Below are 27,597 nucleotides of genomic sequence, written 5' to 3' on the forward strand. Positions count from 1 at the left end.
GGGAAAGAAGGAGAAATAAGAGAAGGGAAGCAGCAAATGCTCTAAGGTTAATAGAGAGTTTGTATTGTACATTTTGAAATAATGCTTTAATGGTAGTTTAGCCTGGGAGGGAATGTTATCTAACTTTAGCTGGATGCCAGAGATCATGTTTGTTTGGTTCCCAGGTATGAAAAATACAGATACATTTGGTGGCAATCAAAACTGAGCCTTTATTGTTAATTTTCTCGTTGGACTCTCTCTTACACCTTGTGGTATCATTTTAACATGTTAAATTCTTTGGTAAAAATATTTTTATTTTTTAGCAGCTTCAGTGAGAATCTATTTCTTTTTCTGATTCAATCACAGGGAAGCTTCTTTCGTCTGTATTATCCTTCACAAAATGGCACAAGTAGTGAAGAAACCAAGTGGATCCCCAGGAATGAATATTATCGTGGACTTGCTGACTTCCTCAACGTGTACCGCGTGTTAGGAGAGACATTTTTTCAGTACTATGTTGGTAAGATGAGTTTATTTCTAATTGCCTTACTGGTGAGACATTGTGTGCTGTGGTCAGTTTAGTTATGGCACCTGTACATGAGGAATGTGTTAATACTGCAGGAGCTCAAGGGAATTTCCTTTGCAGAACTGTTTCTCTTCCTTTTCCTATGGGGCAATAATATTCAGATGACTGTGACTGTATGTTTCACTGCACCATGTGCCCAAATACCACTGTCATGGGTGTCTGGGAATATTCCCAGTAGTAAGCCCTATGGGTAAAATTCATCCTTGAGCAAAGGGCCATCACTTAAACCCTATAGGGAAGTTTTTTGAAAGCACAAAGGGGAGGCTAGGTGCCCAGCTTTGATTGAAAGTCAGCAGGAGTTGGATGCCTAATGGCCTTTGTGCCCTTGAAAGTCTTCCCCTACAGAATTTAAGTGGGACATAGGCCTGATGCCAGCTCTCTGTATGGGGGGAATTTCACCCTTTGCCTGGTAATAAATTTTTGTAGGATCAGGCTTTATAGTGCAGAATACGAACTAAGGCCTTTACTCTTACTTGCTTTGTGTATCTCACTCAAATAATCTAATTGAAATCAGTGGGTCAATCTGAGGAGTAAAGCAGCTACTCAAGATAAGGGAGGGTATCTGAATGTCTCTCAAAGAAGTGGTTACGTAAGAAGCCGCACTAACTGCAGCTATCCTGTTTTGTCTAGGCTCAGTGACATGTCCTGCAAAATGGAATGCTGCTTTCAAGCCTGGAGAGAAATACCCCCTCATTATTTTTTCCCATGGACTGGGAGCTTTCCGGTAATGCTGCCGTTTGTGGCCTCAGACCACATGGGGACAAGTGACTCTCCAATGTAACTCCACTGATCGCAGGGAGGAATTTAGCCCAGGAAGTTGACTGTTCTTGAGAATGGTTTTGAACAGTACTTCAGTCAAGTTGTGTTGGATCCATCACCGCATTAGCTAAAATTTAAAAACCAGATCCTCAGCTGGTGTAAAGTAGTATATCTCCATGGAAATCAATGCCAATTGATAAAAACTGAGGGCCTGCTCCAATTTTGGTTTACTTATGTTTCCCTATTTGAAAATACTTGTTTCTTAGGAGTGTTGTGAGAATCAATTAATTAATGTTTGTAAAGCACTTTGAAGATGTAAAGTATTATGCAGATGATATTATTCTATATAATCATTAGTTTCTCTTCCTCAAAAAATCCTCTTCAAAATGGGTGTTGATATAAAGATAGAGAGGCTGTATGGCTTAGTGGACAGAGCACTGGACTGGGACTCAGGAGACCTCAGAGGGATTCCTGGCTGATCCATTGGCCTGCTGGGTGACCTTAGGCAATCACTTCCCTGCCCTGTTCCTCAGTTTCTCCATCTACAAAATGGGGATAATGATAGTGACATCCTTTCACAAGCACTTTGAGTTCTATGCATGAAAGCACCATATAAGAGCTAGTTGTTATTAGTAATTATTATTATTTATGTGGGACTTTGAACATGTTTTACAGACTTCCACATAAAAATCACTCCAGTAGTAACTTGAGAAGGAAAGGAGGCATTGAGCTACAATGTAAAATATTAAATTAGGTGTAGTACAAATATGGCCTATATGTTATTTCAGGAGCAAGGTATTGAAATGGTGTATTTAAGCAGTGTATTTTTTTGATTTCAGGACTATATATTCTGCTATCTGCATTGAGATGGCATCTCAGGGTTTTATAGTTGCTGCTGTGGAGCACAGGTTTGTATAGTAAATCTGCTTTTTTGGCTTAGAAGAGGCGAACAGTTATTTCACTAAGTCCTATGCTTATAATTTGATCTTGCAAGGTGCTGTGTGCAAAACCTGAGACCTTCTTAAATATGATAAATACTTAAATTTGACTGGGAGAGATTATTTTTCTCAGCAATGTCTTGAGTCTAAAAGACGCAAAAAGAACATAGTGTTTATTGTACAGTATAACTTAGATTTATTTAAAAAGACTAAAATAGTATTAATTTTCTTCAAAACCCAAGTAATTCCCATTGTTCAACTCTCAATCTAAACAAAGAGCAAGTTACTTGAATTCTTTGACTAGGGTAGCTGTCAGTTGTCTATGTAATTTTTTTAAATGCACGATTTGTGGCTGTTTAATATTAGACCCTGTCAAAACAAGGTCTGTTTTCTTTTCATTTAGACTATTATATACATTTAATTATAATGGTGCTCTAGTTAGTTTCTTGGTGCCAGGAGCCAGTCTTTCTTGATGGGGGTGAAATCCTAGCCCCATTGAAATCAACGGCACCAGTCCTGTTAACGTCAATGGAGACACGATTTCACCCCTGAAGTCCCTGTGGGTTCAGCATTGTTGGCATGAGTGTGAACTAGCCTTCAGAAGTAACTTTTTTTCTATATTATAGAGATGAATCCTCTTCTGCGACTTACTACCGTAAGGAGAATCCTGTTTTTGAAGCACAAGAAGAGGCTACAGAAAATCTGGAAGACGAATGGATCTATTACAGAAAACTAAAACGAGGTGAACAGGAATTTCCTCTACGCCACCAACAGGTATTTGTTGTGGAATGCTGATCTAACAAATGAGGGAGATGCAATCTAGCACCCAATAGGTGCTAAGGGATTGCTTAAAGCTGGCATATTTGCAAGGCCACTAACCCATCAGGCTTCCTACCTCAGGCCAGGTCTGCACTACAGACTTTTACCAGCATAGCTATGTTGCTCAGGAGCGTGATGAGGTATGATTTGTGACCAACATAGCTATGTTGGCAAAAGCCCCTAACATAGTTGTGGTTCTAGCAGCACAACTGTGCTTTTGGCAGTATAGCTTATTTTGCTCAGAGGTGGGGGAAGCAGGGAGGCCTCGAATAAGCTATATCAGCAAAAGAGCAGCTTTGCTGGCGTAAGCTGTGTCCACACTAGGCATGCTTAACAGGTATAGTTATACCCACAAAGCCTTCCAAGTGCAGAGCTGGCTGCAGAAGCATGCCAGCAGTTTTTCTTTCTTGATCCAATCCCCACTTATGTCAGTAGAAGTCTTTCCACTGATTTCAATAGGCTTTGGATGAGGTCCTTAGTGAATCTCTGGTGAAAGTGTACATACCAATAAGGCAACAACTGACATCTCATATATACATCCAATATCCTATTTGTGAGCCTAAATTCATGCCAGTTAGAGAAATGTTGGGAATAACCTGCAGCGTTATCGGCCGTTGGAATGATCTCTCTGGTGGAGCTTAGCAGGTGTTTCTTTCAGGGATTCATAGTGATTTCAGTGGCACATAGGCCTCGTGCTGGCCAGCTGCACAGGGGCGAATTTCACCCTCACATAGAAAGCTGGTTCCAAAGAAAGAGAAAAATATTATTTTTCCTGTTTGGTAAAATATAAAAATCAAAAGGAATGCAAAAACATCTCACAACCGTCATTAGGTAATGCGTATACACATAAGAAGGGCTCTCCGACTGGTTCCCACTGAGGGCTTGTCTAGATGAAGACAAACAGCATATTAACACACTTCAAAGCTCCAGTATAGACAGGGCAAGTTGTCCTGTAATACAATAGCTCATTCAGGCGAACCCCAGAAGAGAGACAAGGGGTCATCTGGACCAGACAAGTTTTAAATACATCTTTTATCCAAGTCCTGACAAGCCTGCTCCTGAAAAGTACTGACTCCATGGGAGTTGCTCTCATGGGGCTAAATTCACTCTTGTGAGCGTGATCTCACTGCCACTTCAGTCCTAAGGGCCAAATTCTCTAAACTAGTACAGCTCCTTTAATTTGGTTCTATTTATGGATCCAGGCTCCGATTCTGCAAAGTGCTTATCTTTGAACATGAGAGTAATCCCAATGACTTGAAGCTCTAGATGTTTCTAAGATTTGTTCCTAAGTGTGTTAACTGAATGCCGGGTAGCTTGTTTTTTCCGTCCAGAAGAATCATTGTTGTTGTCTTTTATCTATGTCTAGTTGCAGCAGAGAACAGAGGAGTGTATCAAAGCTCTTGACCTCATTCTTGGTATTAATAATGGAAAACATGTAGTGAATGTACTATCTTTAAACTTTGATTGGACTCTGTTAAAGGTGAGTGAAGAGACCCAGACTCCTTTTAATAATAGCTTGATCACCCATCTGTTTTCTCTTTGAGATCCCCACATCAGCCAAATATATTAGTTGTATGACAGTTTCATCTCATGCGATCCTGAAGCTGCGTTTTTATAGCTGCTGTCATTCTATTTCCATTGTAGTAGTCTCTAGCTTTTAAAATAGATATGCCGTAACGACTAAACGTTGGGAAAGGAATGTTCCTTACAGCATCTTGATTTCTTTTCCAGGAGTCTATTGATGGTGACAGAATAGCTGTGATGGGACACTCTTTTGGTGCTGCCACAGCCATTAAGGCTCTTAGCAAAGACGCTAGATTCAAGTAAGTATCATCAAGCAAAGGCAGGTCCCAGGGCTTTGGGATGGTATCATTCTGCATTTAAGCTTTTTGCTTTTCTTGGCTATGCTGAGATCTCATTTAACTAGTACTAACTATAATGATTACAGCAATTGTAAAGAAAATGGCTTTGCTTACTATGGACAATTTTCCCCTTACTTACTCCTGCTTCTGTGAGCTCCGAGGAGCCAGAACATCTGGATCAGACTCACGTGCTTCCTCATTCCTTGGTACCTTGTGGAAGAGTCTCTGACAGAGCTTCACAGGGCCAGGGACAGGACTGAATGGAACCACAGCCTGCTCCCTGCCCTACCAAATAGATTTCCAGTCTGAAATGAAAGCACGCTATCCCTTCAGGAATTCTTTTAGCCTGTTTATCCATGTACACCGTAACTCAAAGCACACTGAGACTACCCTATGAACCATTCTGCATCAGTGATATGATCCCATAGCTCCTTTTTTTGCAGGTGTGGCATTGCCCTGGATGCATGGATGCTTCCTCTAGATGATGATGTTTATTCCAGGGTCGAACAGCCATTGTTGTTTATCAACTCAGAAAAATTCCAGTGGGTTTCAAATGTTCTAAAAATGAAGAAACTTGACTCCACTGGCAAAATAAGAAAAATGATCACTGTCAAGTAAGTATTACAGCACTATAGTCCTGTTTTCTTCTCTAGAGACTGGATTCATTGCTTGTAAAATCTACAGGAGGAAAATTACAGGCTTCTAACCAGAGTTGGTGGTTTACCTGTAGGAATCTAGCGGTGCCAGTTATTACAACCTCACCAGAAGTATTTACCATGCAAGGTATTTTCATTTTCAAATCTCTTCATATAAAAGTCTGGCGTCATAGCAAAGGGCTTTGTGCACAGAATCAATACAGACTTCCCGTGTCATCCAACCAAAGATGCAAGATATCTATTCTATTGTATTCAGGTTCTTATGCTGTGGCCATCACCATGGTATCTGCGTAACCTGGCTGTGAGACTGGGAGCTAGAGTAGCAACTGCAGCCCATTGTGCAACACCCAGGTGGAATTTGTGACCAGTGGATCTGCATATCCCAGCCACTTCCCTGGACTACTAGTGAATCCTTTCAATTGAAGTTAGGTGCTTAAATACTTCTGTAGAGCTGGGTCATGAGACTTGCCCAAGGCCATAAAAAAAGAGTCCTTTTTGAGGCCTTCACCTCTCCTAAGCAGAGAACACCTAAATTCTAAAAATTCCTGACCCATCCACAGAAGGCCCTGAAGGTGATGGGGTGGAGAAGAACATAAGAAGCCCACACAAGGGGTTTGTATTCCTTCAGTGACACAGAGAACAAGGATGTTGATAAACTGGAGAGGGTTCAAAGAAGATCCACAAGACTGATTAGATTAGAAAACATGCCTTATAGCGATAGGCTCAAGGACAGTAAGTAGTGAACGGCGAACCGTGGCCACTAAGAGCTGCTGGGGGCTGTGGCTGCAGACAGTCAACGTCTGCAAAATGTCTCGCGGCCCACAATCAGCTTACCCTGATGGGCCGGAGGTTGCCCACCACTACTCAAGGAGCTCAATCTGTTTAGCTTAACAAAGGCTAAGAGGGGACTTGATCACAGTCTATAAGTATCTACATGCGGAACAAATATTTGATAAAGGGATTTTCAGTCCAGCAGAGAAAGGTAAAACATGATCCAGTGGCTGGAGGTTGAACCTAGACAAATTTGGACCGGAAATAAGGCATACATTTTCAACAAGGGTAATTAACCTTTGGGACAATTTACTACGGGTCATGGATACTCCATCGCTAGCATTTAAATCAAGATTGGATGTTTTTTCTAAAGATATGCTTTAGGAATTTTTAGCAGGAAGTTCTATGGCCTGTGTTATACTGGAAGTCAGACTAGATGATCCCATGATCCCTTCTGGCCCAGGAATCTATGACTCAATTAACAGTTTCAAGGGTCCTTCAAGGGGCATTTGGAGAGTGTGGGGAGCAGATCCAATGAATATGATTATTTGGCTCCATTAGATAACACATCCCAACCAACTGGGCAAGAGCTGTTAGGGGCAGATGATTATTGCAGCCCTAAGGATATTAGATTCATAGACAAAACTGCGGTCCTTGACTTCAAGACTGCTCATGTAGACGTGTACCTCAAGACAGAATTTACCCTTAGGGTTCTTCTACACTTGAAACTTACTCCAATTAAGGCAGGATTTGAATTTAACACACAATAGCTATTCCCAAATAACAGTATAGACAAGCCCTGAAACAGCAGTAGCAATAGAGGAATACAGTCTCCTATCCCAATTCAGTATATAATCCATGATTATCTTTGCAAATGACTTGATTTACACACATTACCTTTTATTACAAAACTGCCTTCCTATGAACTTATTTAAAACTGTCTCTTTTCTGTTTACAGGGGATCAGTACATCAGAGTTTTCCAGATTTTACCTTCCTGACTGGTAACTTTGTTGGAAAGATTTTCAAATTAAAGGGAGAAATAGACCCAAACATAGCTATAGATATTAGCAACAAAGCTTCATTAGCCTTCTTGCAGAAACATTTAGGTAAGTAGCAGTATTAAAAAGTAGTTTTGTTTAAAAGGCTCAGGTGACTATTAAGTCCTTTATGAATAAGCGTTAATCAACTCTTTATTCCTATGCAGCTCCTCAAACTAACCCACTATTTCCTTTAGGCCAAAAATTAAAATGTGAATTATCTCAGTACTTGCTAACCTGCCTCTTGCTGAAAATGTGTGAATGCTTTGATAGTTGACTTTTTTCTCCAGGTTTGTAACTTGACTGTAAAAAGTTTCTCCCAGCTGCAAGATCGGGTTAAAGTGCCTCAAGTTAGGAACATTTAAATTTTCTTCATTTTGTTCATTTCTAATTTATGAGATGTGTAAATCATTTAAGGTTTCCCCACTTCATACTTTATTTTGTTCCAACATCTTCCAAACCAGTTTGATTATAAAAGATGAAATTGGCAAGGAATTAGCTCATTAGCTGGTAGTTTGATTTTAATTAATCATTTTTGCATTTGTCTCCTTCAGACAGTAGTTGTTTTGGTCCCATTTGTTTTGCTTCCACATTCCACAGGTCTGAAGAAAGATTTTGATCAGTGGGACGCTCTCGTAGATGGCGAAGGACATAATGTCATTCCTGGAACCAACATTGATCTACCCTCAACTCAGCCTGAAACACTAGAATGAAGAAACTGATAATACCAGGCATACTAAAGCACTTAAGTCTTCAACAAGATCTTACTTAGTAGTACTGCTGGTCAGCTACTTCCCACAGCTACACCGTTTTTCTTTCTCTTACTGTGCCTCACAGTCACCTGTATTAATATCTCATTGCACTTTGATAAAAGAGTTGCAGGGGTTTAAATTCATACCAGCCTATAAACTTACTCTTTAAAATACTAGAATAAACTTTTGCTTTCTACCAATTAAATATTAAATCAGCTATTAGATGGATGTCTGGCTCTAAATTAGGAAAGAAGCAGTGTTGCCTAGTATTTACATCAGGCGACTTTTGTTCTGGCAAGAGTTTGAGCAAAATGTTTAACCTCTGATCTTCAGCATCTCCATCTTTAACATGGAGACAATGCCTAACCAGCATATCTGATGCTCTGAGCTCTCCAGCTGTAGAGTGCTACATAAGTACTAGAAAAGAAATTTAGTAGGCCTAAGTTAGCTTGACTTCAAGAATATCGAACGGGAAGCCCAGATTCAGTTTCTTAAGATTCTGATCCCAAATGGAGATATTTTGTAAAATCCATTTCCACCAGCTACCAGCACCACTGGAAGCCTCCGGAGAGCAATTGTTCTTGGGAGAGTTCCTGTAAGGTTTCTGGAAGTTTGGCTCTTCTTGTGAAGTTTCAGTTCCATCTGAACTGCAAACTGAAAGAAGGCTCCTTTTAGTTTTGGATTTGACCCAGAACCAAAATTGCCAGGACAGATTGGGATCTAGGGACTTTAATCACAGTCCTGCCTCCCAAAATTCAAACCAGTTTGGATTGTAGGTGCCTGTAGTAGGTCCTAGCCGGGGCTCGACCCTTCCGGACAGGAGGGGAGCCACACCGACTCACTACTGTGGGAACAAGCAGTCAGTTAGTCCCGGAACTCCGGCTCTTTAGTGCAGAGTCGGAGCAACCACAGTTAAAGCTCAGGCCCTTGACTGCGGGGGCTGAGCGAGCAAATAGTTCAAAGCCCAGGCCCTGGATCAGGGCGGGGCAAACACAGTTAGGCTCAGGCCCTTGTTGCAGGGGCTGAGCGAACAAATAGTTCAGATAAGGTACGCCTAGGCTTCTGTAGCCGAGCGTCGGGTGAGGGGGAAGCCTGCCACCCGTGCGGAGGGTGGCAGGGGGGAACGCAGGCCCACCCACTCCACTGCGTTCCAGCCCGGGGCCCTAACAGCGGTTGCTGCCGCTGCTGGTCAGTGGGGTATCCAGCCCGCAACACACTGACATAGGCTCACACTCAGTTGCAGCCGGACCGGGGTCGGCTATCCCCGGGCTACTTCCGTGATCCCCCTCAAAGCCTACCTCGTTCGTTACACCGGGATCGGGCCAGTCCATCTCCATGGGCTCCTCTCTGCCCGGGCTCGGCGGCAAGTCCGGTAGCTCTGCCGGGAAGTCCGGCCAATGGTCCTCAGGCGGCTCCTCTGGATAGCAGCAGGGGCGAAGGGGTTCGGGTCCAGTCTCACCCTCAGGGTTAGTGGGGTCCGGTTCCCAGGGGTTCTCCCAGTGGCGGGCGTGAACGGGCTCCGGCGGCTCCTCCTCGTAGCGGGCCCGGGGTAGCTCAGGCCAGCCAGGGTCCAAGCCCCGGTCTTCGACGGTCTCCTGGCCAGGAGCTCCCGGCCGCACGTCTGCTCCCTGCGGTGGCTGGGCACCAACTGAGCTCTGGCGGCCGGCCTTTATACTTCCTGTCCCGCCCCTTGACTTCCGGGGGGCGGGGACAGGCTGTGGTGGTCCCACCCACTCTGGTGCCGGCACGTGGGCTCCCTCTTCTGGACAGGAGGGGAGCCACACCGACTCACTACAGTGCCACATATGGTATATTTAGTAGTTATATACTTTAATAACGGCTTCTGTTTTTAGAAGCCACACTGCACATGATTAAGCATTCCTGCCATGCTCTAGGAAACCAAAACTGCACACAAATTGGCTGAAATGTTTCCCCTCAAATGACAGACTAATAGAATTTCTTGTCAAGATTACAAAACGCATGGAGCACTTGGGTTGGATTTTTCCAAGCAGCTAAGTGACACAAGCACAAGTCATCGGGACTTGTGCACCTTCTCCATGCAGCTTTTGTCTGCTTTGTAATCATCAGTTGGGGATGAGGCTGATCCTGGAGAGAAAACTGAACTCTCGAGGCAGTGTAGTCTTCCTGTTTAAGAGTAATTCTTTTGTTTTCATATGTTTTCCTGCTTCGTACAAATGCCATCTCAACATATTGTGACATGCACAATTACTATTAGGGATGCTTTTTTACATGTTATAAGAAAACTCTAGCCTAGTTCCAGGACAAGTTGCAGTTTTCTGACATTGTGTGTGCCACTCCAATACAAATCTATGTTTTCAGCCATAAACAAGCCCTTGAACTGGAATTTGCTGTACAAAGGGAAATAGAAAAATTTATTTTTAAGCTATATTATCTCCAACTGAAAATTGTGTTTCCTTCCCCCCAAGGGGTCATTTTGTGTCTGTTAGAACTCAGGAGTTCTCCTTTTTAATTCCCCCCCAAATAAACACCTCCCCCCCTCATAGAATCACTATTCTGGCAAAGGACAACTGAACTTTCATAGAGCCATTAGCAGTCAGAGGAAGAGAGCTTTAAGACCATGTCTATTGCACAGATAGAGTACTGTTCCCCCTCAGTAGAGAACCTGTGGAGTGACCTAGGGGCAGGCTATTAGCCCCAGTGCTGTGATAAAATTTCATTTTTAAGACTGCTAAACAGTCATTATTTGTGTTATGTACACGAGTTCCCCAGCCACATTACCACCTACTAGAGATGGTCTATTCCCAGTTCTGCCCATGGCATTGTCACCTTCCTCTTGCTCCCACCCTGTCATTTGGCACAAGTAATTGACACACATACTTCCTCATCAATACCCATTTGGTTGATATATTTAGAATGCTATAGCTATGATACCATCTGCATGATCAGCCACTGCCCTTTCCCTTCTATCTTCTCTAGAAGGCATCGTCTGACAGTTTTGTTTTCATAGCTGTGGCAAGTAGCAGCTATAGTACTCCTAGGCTATGTCCACACTACAGACCTTACAGTAGCACTGCTGTACCGCTACAGCTGTGCTGCTGTAAGGACTCCCATGAAGCTGCTCTTTGCCAGCAGGAGAGTGTGATGGGTTTGGTCACAGAGACCCCCTTGGGACTGTCACATGATGTGCTGAAACTACCTCTGAGCCAGTTTTCCCTGATGGCTTGGGACTCCAGAACCCTGCCTTGTTCAGCCAGATACGCTAGCCTGCTGCAACACAGACCCAGGGTCTGAACCTTGCCCCAAAGCTGCAGACTTAACTGAATACAGCTCAGCAAGTACTCTTGACTCCAGCACGCAGACACCCAGCTCCCAATGGGATCCAAACCCCAAATAAATCTGTTTTACTCTGTATAAAGCTCAAATTGTCCGCTCTCTAGAACACTGATAGAGAGATATGCACAGCTCTTTGCTCCCCCCAAAGTATTAAGCACTTACTCCAGGTTAATTAATAAAAAAAGTGATTTTATTAAGTATAAAAAGCAGGATTTAAGTGGTTTCAAGTAACAATAGAAAGAACAAAGCAAGTTACCAAGCAAAACAAAACACACAAGTCAAAGCCTAATACATTAGGAAACTGAATACAGGTAAATCGCACCCTTAGAGATGTTCCAATAAGCTTCTCTAACAGACTGGACTCCTTCCTAGTCTGGGCCCAATCCTTTCCCCGGCACAGTTCTTGTTAGTTTCAGCTCAGGTGGTAACTAGGATTTCTCATGACTGGCAGCCCCCCTTGTTCTGCTCCACCCCTTTTTATAGCATTGGCCCAAGGCGGGAATCCTTTGTCTTTCTGGGTTCCCATCCCTCCTTCTAAATGGAAAAGCACCAGGTTTAAAATGGATTCCAGTATCATATGACTGACTGTCAATGGGATCTGTGTTCCTAAATCACAATTGCAAGGAAAAATCCTACAGCTTTGTAGAGAATCTACCTTACCTGATTATGGCACAAAACATGTTTTCATCTTAATCTTACCAAACTTGTTAGAATTCTAGCATATTACTCATAGCATGGCAGCGTGCCTTTGCCTTTAAGAGAAAATGGTAATATCTAATGAAACTTGCTCTGTTCCATAGCAGTTTCCACACATGCAACAGAAAAAGTTTTTCACTCACTGTGCTTACAATTCTATTTGAAGGTTTTGTTCCTACTTGTAAAGTGAGAACAAGCGACTCAGTACTTTTGCATACACATTTGCAGTGTTTGGAAACATTTAGAACAGTGCCAGATGTTGGAACTGGATAATGGGGGATGGATCACCCAAATTGCTCTGTTCTGTTCACTCCCTCTGCAGCATCTGGCACCATCCAGTGTTGGAAGAGGATACTGAGCTAGATGTACTCCTGAGGGAATTCTGCGCCAAAAAAGTTAAAAATTCTGTTCACAATATTTTAAAATTCTGCATATTTTGTCAATAAACAAACATGGAGGCTCCAGCATGGCAGCGGGGAGCACAGTCCACTGGCTGCACAGAGGTGGAAGATCACCCTGCAGTGCTGCCTCCACCCCACCCCCAACACAGACTTGGCCAGGAGGTTGACCCAACTTTGACAGTGCAGGGGCCAGGCCTGCCCCACAAACACCCCAGGGCCCTGTCCCTCCATGCCAGGTGCACCAAAATAGTAAGCAAGAGGGACAGTCTCTCACACATGCCCAACCCTGGCCCCCGATCCAGGTGTGGGGCAAGAAGGCTCAGTCTGGCAGGATCCAAGTGTGGAGGGGTTTAATGCGAGGGGATCCAGGTGCGGGGTGAGAGGGTTCTGTGTGGGGTAATCTGGGTATGGGTGGCTTAGTGGGGGATCTGGATACAAAGGGGCTTGTTGAGGGGTTCTGAGTGCAAGGGGAATGGCACTCTGAAGGTGATGCTGGGGGAGTGGGGCTTAGTGTGGTGGAGGTCCAGGTGCAGTTGGTTGGGCTCAATGGGGTGGGCACCTGGGTGCAGGGGGAAAATGGGGATAGTCTGGGTGCAGGGGGTGGGGGTCTGGATGCAGGGGGGAGGACCTTGATGGCAAGGTCCAAGTGTGGGGAGTGAGGCTTAGCGGGGGAAAAGAGGGTTCAGGTGCAGGAGGGCTCTGGATGCAGGGGATGAGGTTCAGCAGGGTGGGGGTTCGAGTGCAAGGGATTCTGTGGGGGGGGGGATTCTAGGTATGGGGGGGTCTAGATGCACATGGGATGAGCAATAGGGGCAAGCAGTAAGAGGGGGTGCAGAGCTTCCTGCAGTCAGGGGAAGTTTCTGGGGGTGAGTCTTACCTGGCCCCGGCGGCTCCTTGGTAAGGGAAGAGGAAGTTCTGGCCTCCCCCCACCACTCCTCAACCCAGCCAGGACTTGCAGCTGAGCCCAGCACAGGGTAGGAGCCAGCGGCTTGGGTGTGCCCAGCCCCTTCCCAAGGTGATTTACCTCTCCGCCAACTGCTCCAGGTGCCCGAAACGACATACCCGCACTGCTGGGGAGGGTTGCATGACCACTCTTGTGGCTTCCCTTTGCTTCCCCGTCATTTTCTGTGGGGAAGCAAAGAAATCTGCAGAGGACATGAATTCTGTATGCGCGCAGTGGTGCAGCATTGCCCCAGGAGTATAGATGGACCCATTCATCTGACCCAGTATGGCCATTCTTATGCTCTTACGTTTAATATTCCTGGGGTGCTCTGTTACTTATTGGCCTGTTTTTAAAAAGCGTGTTCATCCAACAGATTGTAGTCAATTAATTATAGATAAAGGAAGTGTCCCTTATACACTAAAGAAAGTAGTGTAGTGGAGAAATCTAAAAGATCAAGACAAGATGATAATGCATCAGCATCAGCTTTATTCCAGCTTGTTCCATAGTTAGTATAGTAGTATAAATGCAGAGTTCAAACTGAAGTAAATATTGTTTACCATAAAGGAGAACAAAACATTCAAAGTAACTGGTGCAAAATATCCTCTAATTTTTTTTAGGAGAGCTTTTCTAACAAAGAAATCTTCTCAGTGTTCATCAGAAAGCAGTGTTGCATAACATTCAGTCGTTTGTATACATCTGAATAACCTTCATTTAAGCAAACCCAAACTTAAATCAAGTATAGTTCCAATAGAAATAAAGAGTTTAAGCAATCTACATATGCAAAAATTTTAATAATCTAGTTATTACAACTACTGGTGCAAAAGACTAAAACATTCAATAGCTGAAACGCCACTGGTCCAGGGCTGCCCAAATTCTTACTTAAATGAAGGCAGCGCAATTTTAAGAAGCTAGATGCCAGCACTATCAAAACATCTATAGATTCCATGTAGGCATTTTGTTGTCTTACACAAGTGTGAAGTGCTATTACAGAAATATAGCATACAAGTTAGACATTATTTACTCAGCTGCTTGAAAACCATGCTTAAAATACTTCTACAATGTATAACTCAGTCATCTCGGGAAAATACATGGTCATAAGACTTTTCTTCTCCAACACGTGACGATAGTGAACTAGAAGCCTTACTCTGTGGTATTTTCAGGACTGCTGGACAACATATATGGGTCAACCATTACATCTGAGCCACAACTAGCCCTTTTTTCTAGGAAAAGAGGAAAGAAAGACAGAGGTAAGAATAGGACCATGAAGATACAAAAATATACTTACGCAGTAACAGTCACTAAAGTGACCTGTATGTTTTTTGGTAGTCTGAAAGACTGTAGTACAATTTCAGACCAACTTTGTCTACTTCATGGTCCTGTACTAAGTTTACCCCAACAATTACACATTTGAAAGACTATTGTGTACAATTAATATCTATTAACTAAGGCAGCTGGAACTTTAGTCAAAGGTGAAGTGATTCAGCTGGATGCAAGTGTGTGATGTTTACAAGACAGTCTTCAGTTTAAGAGCTAACCCATTCCACCTGCAGGTGGAACATGACAGTCATAGTAGATATTTAAAAAAGTAGTTAAAGATAGTGTTTTATCAATAAAACGTTGATTCTGGTAACATGTACAGTTTGGATCAGTCATTCAGATCCTGTGACATTCTGTGGATAGATCAGTTTGTATCTGAAAGTTCTTTAAAGTTAAAACAGTCATTAACAGGACTGAATGAAAGGGAACCGGCCACCATTTGCAGACTTACACACATTTGACTTTAAGATATTCTGATTAGACCTCGCTTGCTCTCTCATATGCATGCACACAATTTTTTTTTGTAAACACAGAAAAACTGTTAATAGACATTACAGTTAGAAAGTCAAGCACTCGAGAGTTAGGAAATACCAGCATGAGGGTTACCTGTGCACTCCTTGTGCATATGCATTCTGATGGTCTAATTACATGATAAGAGGACCCTTGCTTCATTCTATGCACAGGATGGATGATGCTCAATGATCAGATATTCAATATTTTATTTTATCCTTATATAATGCACACTATTCATACCCTGCTCTGAAGACAGGATTATTAATTCCTCTATGGCACTCTTGGGGAGGGTGGTAATATCTGCATTTTACACATGAGGAGTTGAGACAGAGGCGTGGTCCCCACTAAGTCCCCACTTCGGACTAAGGTACGCAAATTCAGCTACGTTAATAACGTAGCTGAATTCGAAGTACCTTAGTCCGAACTTACTGCGGTCCAGACGCGGCAGGCAGGCTCCCCCGTCGATGCCGCGTACTCCTCTCGGCGAGCTGGAGTACCGGCGCCGACTGCGAGCACTTCCGGGATCGATTTATCGCGTCTTAACCAGACGCGATAAATCGATCCCAGAACATCGACTGCCTGCCGCCGGACCCTCCGGTAAGTGAAGACAAGGCCAGAGAATAATGTCAAAAGGTATCAGCTAGTTTTGGGTGCCTTGAGACACCTAGGATCTGATTTTTCAGCGTACCTAGCATTATATAGCACTCTACAAGTTCAAAGCACAGCTCCTATTGAGCATTCACATCTACTGAAATCAACACATCAGAAACCAGGGCCTCAATTTGGGCACCCAGAAAATGGAACACAATTAGCGACTGCCTGTGGAAAGTTTGGTTTAAGAGCATCCCAGTGTAACCCCAGCATCACATAGGGACTCTATGGCACAGGCAAAGATAGAATCTGGTTCTTCAGGGTAGCATTCACTTACCTCGATCACCAGACCCACTTTCTCTTCCTGCAATGTACTGCCTCATTCACTACACACCTTTCAACTTCTGCAACAAATAATGCAGCAGAAGTTGAAGAGACAACAGTCTCCTTTACCACACAATCCTAATTCATCCCCAGAGCAAGACCATCCTGTATACTGAATGAGGCAAAGGACCTGTGGAAAAAATAATTTGTGATCATGTAATTAAAGACCATAAGAATGCATATGCACAAGGGGGCCAAATTAAGGTTGTACCTTAAGCGTGGCATTTCCTCACTTTTGAGGGCTTGACATTGCAGCCTCAATAATTTTTTTCAATGTAGTTTTGTGTGTAATTTCTTGGGTTTTAAGAAAACGAACTGAAAAAACAAACGAACAAACAAAAAAACAGAAATGCCTTCACATGGCATGTGACCCATCTATATGTCAATAAGCAGTGTTGGAACCTTTCAATCACTTTTCAATCCACCACAGATCTCTGTCACTTGAACTAATGGAGTGCCTGATAGCAGTAGTAGGTTGCCATCCTCTATGTGTACATTACAGTACTGAAAAAAAAGAACCCTGGCAAAAAACCAGACAAACTTAAGTAAACCAATGCTAGTTGTAGGAAGGTCTATTATACACCTTTGACTCAAATGAGAACAGCAGATTAGCTAATAGCTTTTTCAGGCACTGTAAAAAGGCAGGAAGAAAGTATCACCAGCTAAGCTTTTTATTTCTAGTATCAGTCAACAAGTTGGCAAGTTAAACCCCATCATCTCAAAGAAAAAAACAGAAGGACATAAGGGTTTCTTGTCCTTTTTTTTTGTAAGAAAGAACAAAAATAAGGGAAGAGCTACAAAGAGACCACGTGCCTCAGGTGATCAGTAATGGATACAAAGACTTTCATGTGACAGTCACTACCATTTTACAAAGATTTGGGGACCTACAAGACCTGACTTGGTGATCACAGTTCAATTCTCCAAGTGGAAAAGTACGAAGAGATAGCCATAACTGGTACACTCAGCAGAAAGGCCAAGGATTTGACTAGGCATGAAAACAGAACTATTATTTCCCCTTAGGGATAGTCCTCCCACACAAGGCAATATGCGGGGGTCTTGCACTGTTACTGCCTGTGCTGTACCTGCTAGTGAAGAACCCAAAAAATTATTCGAAAGTGACCAGTTAGTCCAATTGCATTTCACAGCTGGAAGTTATTCTGTTTATAATATACTAGAATATCATGCTTTTAGCCTTTTGAAGCAAAAGACAGATACTTAACATCCAACTAACAATGAATTCTTCATATGGCAGGAGTTTAGAAAGAAAAATAGAAGTACTACCTTTCAACTCTGAGCCCTCCACTGATAACTTGCACTCCTTATCTGTCACATGGAACGCTGCCTAAAACAAAAACAAAAACAGGTTCTGTTGAAAGGGACAAAAGCACAACTGCTTAAATACTTTTTGTATCTGCATCTGATTTAAAAGACTGATTTTTATATTAACACTCAGGTATTCACTCATGCTCAGGTATGAAAATTATTTTCCTATCTCAACCACTAGAACTAGCTTTGTGTCCATCTTATTTCTTCAAGCCAGGCTTCTGTTGCAGGAATGAAGAAGCAGAAAATTGATTCCACCACCTTCTTCATAATAATCAACATCTGTGACAAATGACTCTGGCACAATTCAAGATTAGGTTCCTGGACATAATGCCATAACAGCACTGTCCTCAAAGCAAAATATAAATGCAAGACCTCTTTAAGATAATTTCTATTACTAAATAGTTATGAAATATTTCGCATTGTTCCTTGTGCAATGTTTCTTTAAGTTCTTTGTTAGCACTATACTGTCAGAATTGATGCACCAATAGCATTATTCAGAACTGCCAAGTCTGACAGCAATAAGCAGCTTCTGCACTTGCTGATATTCCTTCTGTGTTTATTCACTTTCAATATCACCTGTTTTCTGGAACTGGATTTCACACAACCCAAAATATTCCTAATCAAAATAACAGGCTGAGGGCTAGCCAGTTATACTCCACTCTTCAGGTTTTAAAAAAGGAGGGCCACAGAGGTCACGTAGACTCTACAGTGTATCAGGCAGTTTGATGAACTTTAACATTCAGATTTTCTAGATAAAGGTTGGATAGGTGGGTGGGCATAGGTGTCATCCCTCATGGTCACACAAAGATTACAACTCATAATTCCAAACACTCGATATTTTATCTCCATTAGGTTTCCCCAAATATTTACCAAGAGCTATAGCACTGTACCTCATATGGACTCTTCGTCACTTCAGGAATGCCATTCCAAACATGCTCAGGATTCACTATCTCCTCATTGCCAGTAGAGAGATTCAAAACCTGTTCAGATAAGACATTAACCTTAGTCTAGCAGGTATTACCAGTTCTACAGAATACATAGAACACAACACAACCCATTAATGGAAAAAAGTCCACATCTGGCATATCATGTAAAACACTAAGTATACAATCCCTGTAAAATGAAAGGGAGAAAGAGTATGTAGTGTTCAGTTTCTGGTTTAGACATTTATTTATCTAAAGTGCATAATCAAATATCTGCAGCTACTCTTCAAAACCATTCAAAATCAAACTAGGAAACAAAGCTTTAATAGAAAGTTCTTGAAAACCTTTACATTGGCACCTCCTGGCATCCACTTACCAAGGGAATTTCCATTGAGTAAGTCAATCTCCCAATACAAAAGGCAACTGTAACTCTGTATTCTAGAAATCCAGAAGAAGCAATCAACGCTAACTACAGTAGAACCTCAGAGTTACGCTGAGAATGGAGGTCGTTTGTGTCTGTAACTCTGAAAAAAACGTTATGGTTGTTCTTTCAAAAGTTTACAACTGAACATTGACTTAATACAGTTTTGAAGCTTTACTATGCAGAAGAAAAATGCTGCTTTCCCTTTATTTTTTTTAGTAGTTTGCGTTTAACCCAGTATTGCACTGTATTTGATGTGGGTTTTTTTGTTTTGGTCTCTGCTGCAGCCTGATTGTGAGTTTCCAGTTCCAAATGAGGTGTGTGGCTGACTGATCAGTTCATAACACTGGTGTTCGTAACTCTGAGGTTCTACTGTAACTGTTTTAATCTCTGTAACTGGAACCTCTCTAGTAATCTGAGAGTCTGGAGAATGTGGGATGCACGTAGAGCAACTAAAGCATTTCTAATATACGTGGAATCTTTTCTACACATGGAGAGAGCTCTGAAGTCCTCCTTACCTTGGTGCCTTCATCAGATATCTCCAAAATCCGAGCCTCACACCACTTCAGACATGTCCACACCATACATTTGGAGCCAACAGCAAACCCCTCTAGATTACAGGCATGCTCACTTTGCTCTACAAGATTTGAAATGTCACCAAAATTTGCTGTAACAGTTTTAGACTTGATTAAAAACTGTCAATGTATTTAACTGCCTCTGCCTGCTGTCTTTTCTGTCTCTGTTTGCAGGTAAGAAACTACTCCTATTTGTTATAGTAATGGACAAATTTTACAGGACATATTTGCAGTGCTAACTCATTACTAAAACCCAGGAATTTAAGAGGTTTTAAGGGTGGAACAGATCTAAATCAAGAGCATCTCATGGACCACAACACTCTGTTCATATATTATTCCTTTAGCAACTATAGCACTTTCTATGCACCTTACCTCACCGTCCTCATTTCCCCATCCCCTCCCCTCGTCTAATCTTAAAATGTAGACTTATTACAATTAGTTTTTTCTCCAAAACACACCCCAAGTCAAATATTTTATAAAAAATTAAGCTAAATTTTGCATTTGCAACTGATTTTTTAAAACAAAAATGTTACTGTGCTGTACAGTTTGATTCTATAGCTCTTTAAAATAAATTAAGGTACATACCTGCACCATGACCAGCTAAAGTTACATCCTGCTTTTCTCTTATTTCAATTTCTTCTTCATCTGAGGGGTTATGCCTCAAGGACTCCCCACTCACAAGAATAGTTTTATACTCTCTGAACACTTTATGCAAGTCTGATTCCATCTGTTCTGCACAACTCTTCTCTTGCAAAGTTAGCCATTTCTTACATTTTTCACCTCTGCTATCAGCTTGTCCTACACCACACAGCTCTACAGGGCAAGTAGACACTTGTTTTTTTAAGTCAGTTTTGGGGAATGAAAGCTGATCTGCACTATCTACAGAAAGCTCTAAATTAGATGGTTCCAACTCTAATGGGTCCTTCCTTGTTTCATCACCAAGAGAAGCCTGCACTTCCAATGGCATCAGTTCCAATACCTCTTCTCTTTCAGCACCAAGCAAAGACTGTACTTTGTGCATCTCTGGTTCCAGCTCCTTTCTGGCTCCATTACTAAGTAAAGTTTTTACTAGGGCAGACTCCACTTCCAACTCAGTTGGTACAGCTTTCATTTGATGAACTTCAAGTAAGTCCAAGTCCCAATCCACTCTCTCCTTTGTTTCTTCACCCAAGGAAATCTGCTCCTCACATGGTATCAGTTCGAATAGTTTCCCTCTTTCATCACCGCATACAGGCTGTATTTCAAGTGATGACTCCATTTCCAACCAATTCTCTCTATTACTAAATGAAGGTGACACTTCAAGTGATTTCAGGTTCATTAGTTCCCCTGTTTCATCATCCAAAAGCTGTACTTGGAGTGATTCCAGTTCTGACAATTTTTCCTTTGTTTCATCGGTCAAGGAAGTCTGCATTTCTAATGACTCCAGTTCCAGAATCTCTTTTGTTTTGTCACCCAAGGAAGGGTACACTTCGAGTGACTCTAGCTCCAGTAAGAGCTTTTTAAGTTCATCAAGTGAAGAGTGCATTTGTAACTGCTCCATTTCCAACAGCTTCACATTCTCATCCAGGGAAGGATGCACCTCAGCTGATGGAAGTGCCAACTGCTCCTTTCTTTCTTCACCCAGGAGAGACTGTACTTCAAGTGATAATTCTAACGTCTCTGCTTTGAGTTCGTCATCCTCCAAGAACTGTGCTTCAGATGGCTCAAGATCTAAGTCCTTTGTTTCACTATTGGCAAGAAGCTGTGGTTCAGATGTTTTCGGTTCTACATATACCTTTGTTTCGCTATCACTCTCTTTTTTCAATAAAGGATTCTCCACTTTATTAAGTATTTCAAAATTGGTCTGATGCTCATTAGCAGTTTTGAGAATCACTTCTTCAATTCCTGCAGTATTTAGACATCCACTGTCTGTCAGGTGGAATGGTTCTGCACAGCGTAAAGCATCCTGCAGAGCACTATTTTCTTGCTCGGCATCTCCAGTAGAAGCCGCAGCTCTTTCAAGGCAAACAGCATCTGTATTATCTGTCCCTGGACCCTCATTCTTTTCACTGAAAGCGTTCTGAATGTTTGCCAAAGTCGTGTCAGTGTTATACTGCCAAAACCGTTTCATCTCCTCATTAATGTTTTTTCCATTACATTCCAGTTTAACAACAGATAAGGGAATTTCAGAAGAGTTATCCTTTTGTATTTCCATTACTGTGACCTCTAGTAAATATTCTGCAGTCATGTCATAGAACTTGTCTTTTGCTTCATTACTCCATGAACCCTCTGGGGAATTAAATCCAGATAGACAGCATGGAAATGCTTGCATAGGTATTGTAAGCAATTGATCAGGAATTTGTCTAATCATCTCTCTGCCAACAAGTTCCTCAGATCCATAATCCACATGTCTGACAGTTAGGTTGTTACCTTTTACGCTGCTAACTTTTGCTCTGTAAAGTTTTCCATCTTCACTATACTTTGCTATGCAAATATCACCACTTCTAATACTAGATCTGAAGTCATCCACACTGCTTATTTCAAGTTCTCCAGTTTCCTGTAGTTTTTTTTCTAAGTAGTTTATATTATCTGCGTCAGCCATCTGACACCAAAAGTATTCTGGGCCCTTTACAACAGTGACATAGGTTTCTACAGTCTGAGCTACCTCTGGAATCTTCCAGAAGAATGATTTAGTGTCAGTTATACTAGAAGCTTTATTTTTCTCTTCAAAAGGCAGAGGTTCACACTGATTTGCCACATCAGCACCACTCTCTCTTCTGTCAAGTGCTTCTGTTGACTGAGATTCTTCTCTCATTCCAAAGGTTTCATTAATCAGATCCACTGCTATCATACCTTGCTCGTCATAGAGAACAATTTCCCATCTGTCTTTGAGTTTCTCTACAAATTCACAGTTTATTTTAACTTCACTTGTTCTTTCTGAAAAATAACTCACGGCTTCCTGTGTCCAATTTGTAAACTGTTTGGACTGAACTCCAGCCAGTGAAGAATGAATACTCATCATTGGAATTGATGAATATTTTTCAAGCAGTCTATTTGTTTCACAAACATTAACTACAGAAGTGTTGCCATAATCTATATATTGTACACTTATCTGTTCATCAGATAGTTTTTCTTTTACTACAGCTCGATACCACAAGCCATCTTCTGAAAAAACGGCACCAATTAAGTCTCCTACTTGCATCTGTTGTTGACTGAGACTCTCTGTTCCTGTTTTATTGTTTAATCCTTCTGAAATATTGTTAAGTTGAGGTTCATCACTTGCTAATTGAATATAAAAATCTGAAGGGTTATTTACATGAGAAATGTATACTAAAGTCTTCAGACCAGGCACTAAGTTCCTTGGAGGCAAGTCACATATGCTTTTAATTGGGAAAAGTGTACTATTTTCTTCTTGATTTCTAGTTTTAACAGTATCAAGTTTAATATCAGACTTTATCTCTTTCTTTATAAAGCGTAAAGATTTATCTTCATCTACTTTTTTACCTACTAACGAAGTACTTGCTGAGGGAAAAACTTTGTTACTGTTAAATCTTTCCACAGATCCTAGAAACTTGGTTGACAACTCTCTTTTTGCAGCAGGTTGGAAGTGTTTTACATCCTTACATACAAAGCTGGTCTTGGTATTGCAGTCTTCTCCTTGGATTTCAGATCTCCAAGTTTTAGTCTCAGACTTTCTCATGTATGTTGATGATGACTTCATGTTTTCATTCCTCTCTTTAGCATTTATGTTTTTAGAATGTAGAGTTTCATTTTCTACATATTTGTTAGACTCTCTATTTCTTGGTAAGCTTAAACCCTCTTTAATTTTTGCATTAATTTGAATATTGCCATCATACAGTTCAACTATCAGCCTTCCATCAGATTCTTTTGCTACCACTATCATCTTTAAAGGCTTATGCAAGACAGCAGTTTCAAACCATGTGGTAGCTTCTTTCGGTACGTTAGAGATATCAGATAGTGAACATTTTATAGCTTGCATTGGCAAAAGTAAGATTTCATATGCATCACTAGGTATAGGAATCAAGTCTTCTTTCTTTACCACCTGTGTATTCCCAAAGTCTACAAAGATGACTTCTTTATTAGGCTTGGTTTTCAAAACTGCTCCTCTGTACCAGTGATTGTCAGTATACCTTGCAAGATATAGGTTTCCGGGGTTTTGTGACATTTTTAAACTGTGCAGTACTTTGCTTAGTCGACCAATGTTATTGGTGAGCAGTTCTAGGACATTTGCACTTCTGGCAAGTTGGCAGTAAAATTTCCATGGATTGTCAACATGTGTTACATAAATCTCTTCTTCACTTCCAATTTTGATGTCATGTGTAGAATAATAGTAAGAGTGTAGCTGAATGGTGGATGCCAGAGGTTTTTGAGACGGTACAGGTCTGGCCAACCCTTTCTCGGTTAAAAAATGGCACACACTCTGAAAAGGTGTAATTAAGTCCACAACATTAAACAGCTCTTTATTGTTTATGGCAGCTAGAGCAAATATTGTACACTTCAGTTCCAAATGATCTGCTGTGTCATCAACAAACTCCTGAAAAGCTTGGATTGCTTTTTCATCCCAAACAAAAGGATCCTGACCATTTGGTTGGATTAAATTGTAAAGGCTGCATCTGAAAGCCTGAGCCTTTAATTTCAGAAAGTTTGCATTAATTGAGCAGAGATTCTTTACAGAAACCAGCTCCTTGTTCCCATAGTCAACATATATTACTTCTACCTGTTCTGTAGAACACTCTCCACTAATAATCAAAGCTCTGTACCATTTCTCATCCTCTGAATACTTAGCTAAACACACTGGACTTGCCCAACAATATGGCTGTGCTGAAGTCTTGCAATAATCCTGAATTTCAGCCATTAATGACTTAAGTTCTTGGTTGTTTCTCCTCAACTGACACCAAAAGTAGCCAGGACTTTCAACATAAGATATTATCACCTGAACTGTACTACCAACTTCCAGCTGACCTTCATAAGGAGATCCTGGTTTTATTTCCAAGTAGTACTGTATAAGAGAGGAGGGCAGATTTAGGTTTCCCTTAATTTTTTTTTCATCAGGAGCCGAGTCACTTGATAAATGGCAATTTTCTGCAGTAGGCTGGTCTTTGACTGTCAAAGGCACAGAGGGGTTCAGCGCTATATTGTCTCTTATTGTTTTGGTTTGCACGCCACTCTTCCTGGCTGTTGAACTTACTAGCTCCCCCTCGCCAGCATATTCTTTGGGATCCTGCCTCAGAGACTGAACAGATAACTTCTGAAGAGTGTCTGGAATCTCAGACCCTTGGAATTTTGCATAGCCTCCTTGGGACAAAATTTTGCTTATATTTTTCTCCCCTGTTTGAGACTGGTCAAGAATTTCAATCACATGCTTGTCACCCTGCGTACCCAACACCTGGATCAACAGCTCTTTGCTCTGCACTGCCCTTTTAAAGTGAGCCACAGACTCTTTACTCCATGTCTCTCCCAGGGGAGAGACATCTGCCAAACAGCACTTCAGAGCTACAGCAGGCAGCTCCCTGAACTGCGGCAGCAGCTCCTTTACCTCATACCAATCCAAGATCTCCCTGTTGCCTCTATCCACCAGGTGCACTTCCACCCCATTCCCCAGCACACTGGTGATAACGGCCCGATAGTAGGCGTTCTCCTTCCACTTGGCGCAGCACAGGGATCTCGGCTGGGGCTCCAGGACGATGCCGTCCAGCTTCTGGGCTCGGGAGTAGAAGTCGCTCATGCTCCGCGTCAGCTGGCTGAAGGGCAGGAGGTGCTCCTTCAGCCGCAGCCAGAACTCGGACGGGTCTCGGACGAAGGACACCTTGGCATGGTAGAACACTCCCACCTTCACCCGCACGCCCGGCAGGTGGGCAGTGGCCGGGTCCCTCTGAGCCGTAGTTGCGAGGAGTGTGTCCGGCGGCGGCCCCAGCTCCTTAGGAGAGGCGGCGTCCTCCTCTTCCGGCCGCTCCTGCGCTCCCTGGCCGCCCCGCAGCAGGCTGTGGGCCAGACAGCCGCTCTGCACCCCGTAGAGGCAGTTCAGGTTGAGGCCGTTCTCCCCATACAGGTTCACGTAGTAGAGGTGCTCGAAGGGACTGTAGGTTTCGATGCGGGCGCTCACCGCCTTGCCCAGCAGCAGCGCCTTGAGCCCGCTGAGCTGGGAGCAGGACCAGCCGCAGCCCCTGTCCGAGATGCCCTGCAGGGCGCACGGGTAGGTCACCACCGGCATGCGGAAACACTCCAGGGGCAGGCGGCGGAGGTTAGCCCCGATGACGAATTCCTTCCTGCCGTAGTCCACGCAGATCACCTGGGCCACCAGCCGACCCTGCTCCCCGGGGAAGATCTCCAGCAACAGCGCGCGGTACCAGCGCCCGTCTATGCAGCGTGCGGCGCAAGGGGCGCCCGGCTTGGGTAGCGGATCCTGCTCCCGCCTGGCCGCCGCCTCGTACCTCTGGTGCAAGGAGTCCGAGAGGCGCTGGATCTCCTGGGAGAGGCTCTGCAGCTGGCAATAGACGTGGTGCGGGTCGGAGATCTGGGTCACTAGCACCGGCTCAGTCACCCCCAGCTGCAGCCGAGGGTAGAAGAAATCCAGGGCGGCCGGGCCCGGCTGGGGAGTGGTAGCAAGAGGGTACTGCTGAGCCGACGTAGGGCCGGGGGGCTCCGGCTTGGGCTGGCCGTGCAGGCAGGGCGCGGCCAGGCAGCGCTTGAGCAGGGCTCGGAAGCAGCTGGGAGTGACCTGCTTGGCCAGGCCCAGGTGGTGCATCTGGGCCAGCAGCGAAGGCAGCTCGAGCAGGACCAGGCACTGCGGCATCAGCACCTCTCGCACCAGCCCCGACACCTCCTTGGCGTGCAGGTAGTTCAGGAACTCCAGGGCGCCCGCCGTCCAGCTGGCGGCCGGCTGCTCCCCGCTGCCCGCCACGGCCGCCCCGTCTCCCGGCGGCACCAGGTCGGCCAGCACGCAGCCCAGCACCTCGGAGGGCAGGTGGAAGAATTCGTCCCTGCCCCGGGCCAAGTAGTAGGCGTCGGCCGCCACCGTGCGACCCTCGTCCAGCAGGAAGACTCGGCAGCGCTGGCCCTGGCGGCTCACGACCCGGCAGCGGTGCCAATGGTCCCCTAGTTCCACCAGGCACAGGTCCCCCGAGCACAGCCCGGCCCCCGCCGCCGGCCAGACGGCTCCCGGGGCGCCGACCAGGCGCGGCCCGGCCTTAGCCTGGATGTCCTGGTGCAGCCGGGCATACTCCTCCCGGCGCTCGCCCAGCAGGCCCCACAGCCGCACTAGCGGCACCTCCGGGTGAACGTCCACGAAGGAGACCCTCAGGCTGATGGTGGTGCCGGGACTGGGGATCCCCTGCACGGAGCACATCCCGCGGCGCTGCGCGGCCGCCCCCTCCGCGCGCCCTGGGAAGGGAGCTAGCGGCCGTTCAGCTGGTCTAGAGGCACGTGACCACCCCAAACTGCCCAGCACGAGACTGAGCCGCTACGCCTATAGCGCTGCACTGTCATAGGCTGTTCTTCCCCACGTGACCCTTCCCGTCGCCGCCGGGTAGTCCGTGGGCTTCACTAGAAGGAAAGTCCGTTAAACGACCGAGCTTTGTGTTAGGAGGGAGGTTGCGTTGGTCTGGTCCATTTGGCCGGGGGAGGGGGCGGGGGGTAAGACCAGGTTGGCGGCTCTGCTGTCAGCGGGGAAGGAAGGGAGGGTGTGAGGGCCAGAAATACCCCTGGGTGCAGGCCTGTGGCAGGGGGAATGGCGGTGGGATAGGCCTGCTCCTGGGAGCTGTACTCCTGGCTCTGTCCCAACCTGTCGCCTTGCTAGGCTGCACCTGGCTGCTCAGGGTGAAGCATTTCATGCTGAGAGGTGTCTACAGGCTACTGGAGCCCAAGGCAAGCCATGGCACGCCAGGGCTTGTTTACATGCTACTTGACATGAGGGGAGAGCATTGCATGCTGGGAGGGACCTGCTTTTACAGGCTATTTGGGCTGAGGACCAAGCATTGCATGCTGGGAGGTGTCTCCACAGGCAACTCAGGCTCAGGGTGAAGCATTACTCTATGGG

The 27,597-nt window shown here is 44.0% G+C and overlaps 2 protein-coding genes across 7 annotated transcripts in view; one reads left to right on the forward strand and one right to left on the reverse strand.

The window, feature by feature from the left end:
- The window catches only part of PLA2G7 (phospholipase A2 group VII), a 40,511-nt gene extending 32,153 nt beyond the window's left edge, over positions 1-8,358 (forward strand). For all 4 annotated transcript variants that reach the window (XM_034766635.1, XM_034766633.1, XM_034766637.1 and 1 more), the window contains 9 exons: positions 346-496; positions 1,193-1,286; positions 2,161-2,229; positions 2,886-3,033; positions 4,445-4,558; positions 4,810-4,901; positions 5,384-5,554; positions 7,326-7,474; positions 8,006-8,358. In XM_034766635.1, the coding sequence (XP_034622526.1) occupies positions 346-496; positions 1,193-1,286; positions 2,161-2,229; positions 2,886-3,033; positions 4,445-4,558; positions 4,810-4,901; positions 5,384-5,554; positions 7,326-7,474; positions 8,006-8,118 (1,101 nt within the window). In that variant the 3' untranslated portion in view covers positions 8,119-8,358. The remainder of the gene's footprint in view (positions 1-345; positions 497-1,192; positions 1,287-2,160; positions 2,230-2,885; positions 3,034-4,444; positions 4,559-4,809; positions 4,902-5,383; positions 5,555-7,325; positions 7,475-8,005) is intronic.
- A 4,266-nt stretch (positions 8,359-12,624) lies between these two features.
- TDRD6 (tudor domain containing 6) lies at positions 12,625-27,027 on the reverse strand. Of its 3 annotated transcripts, none has more exons than XR_004645255.1 (5): positions 20,148-27,026; positions 19,506-19,624; positions 18,534-18,623; positions 16,731-17,659; positions 12,625-14,732 (listed from the first exon to the last, which is right to left on the reverse strand). XR_004645255.1 is itself a non-coding variant. In XM_034766640.1 (5 exons), the coding sequence occupies exons 1-5, from the start codon at positions 26,905-26,907 to the stop codon at positions 14,653-14,655; spliced, it is 7,110 nt and encodes a 2,369-aa protein (XP_034622531.1). In that variant the 5' UTR covers positions 26,908-27,024; the 3' UTR covers positions 12,625-14,652. The 3 variants fall into 3 exon arrangements, 2 of the variants coding, with proteins under 2 accessions (XP_034622531.1, XP_034622532.1); XM_034766640.1 differs by having other exon boundaries at positions 17,599-17,659; positions 20,148-27,024; XM_034766641.1 differs by lacking the exon at positions 16,731-17,659 and having other exon boundaries at positions 20,148-27,027.
- Between the last annotated feature and the right edge of the window lie 570 nt (positions 27,028-27,597).

Source organism: Trachemys scripta, chromosome 3, assembly GCF_013100865.1.
Source record: "Trachemys scripta elegans isolate TJP31775 chromosome 3, CAS_Tse_1.0, whole genome shotgun sequence".
NCBI lineage: Eukaryota > Metazoa > Chordata > Testudines > Emydidae > Trachemys > Trachemys scripta.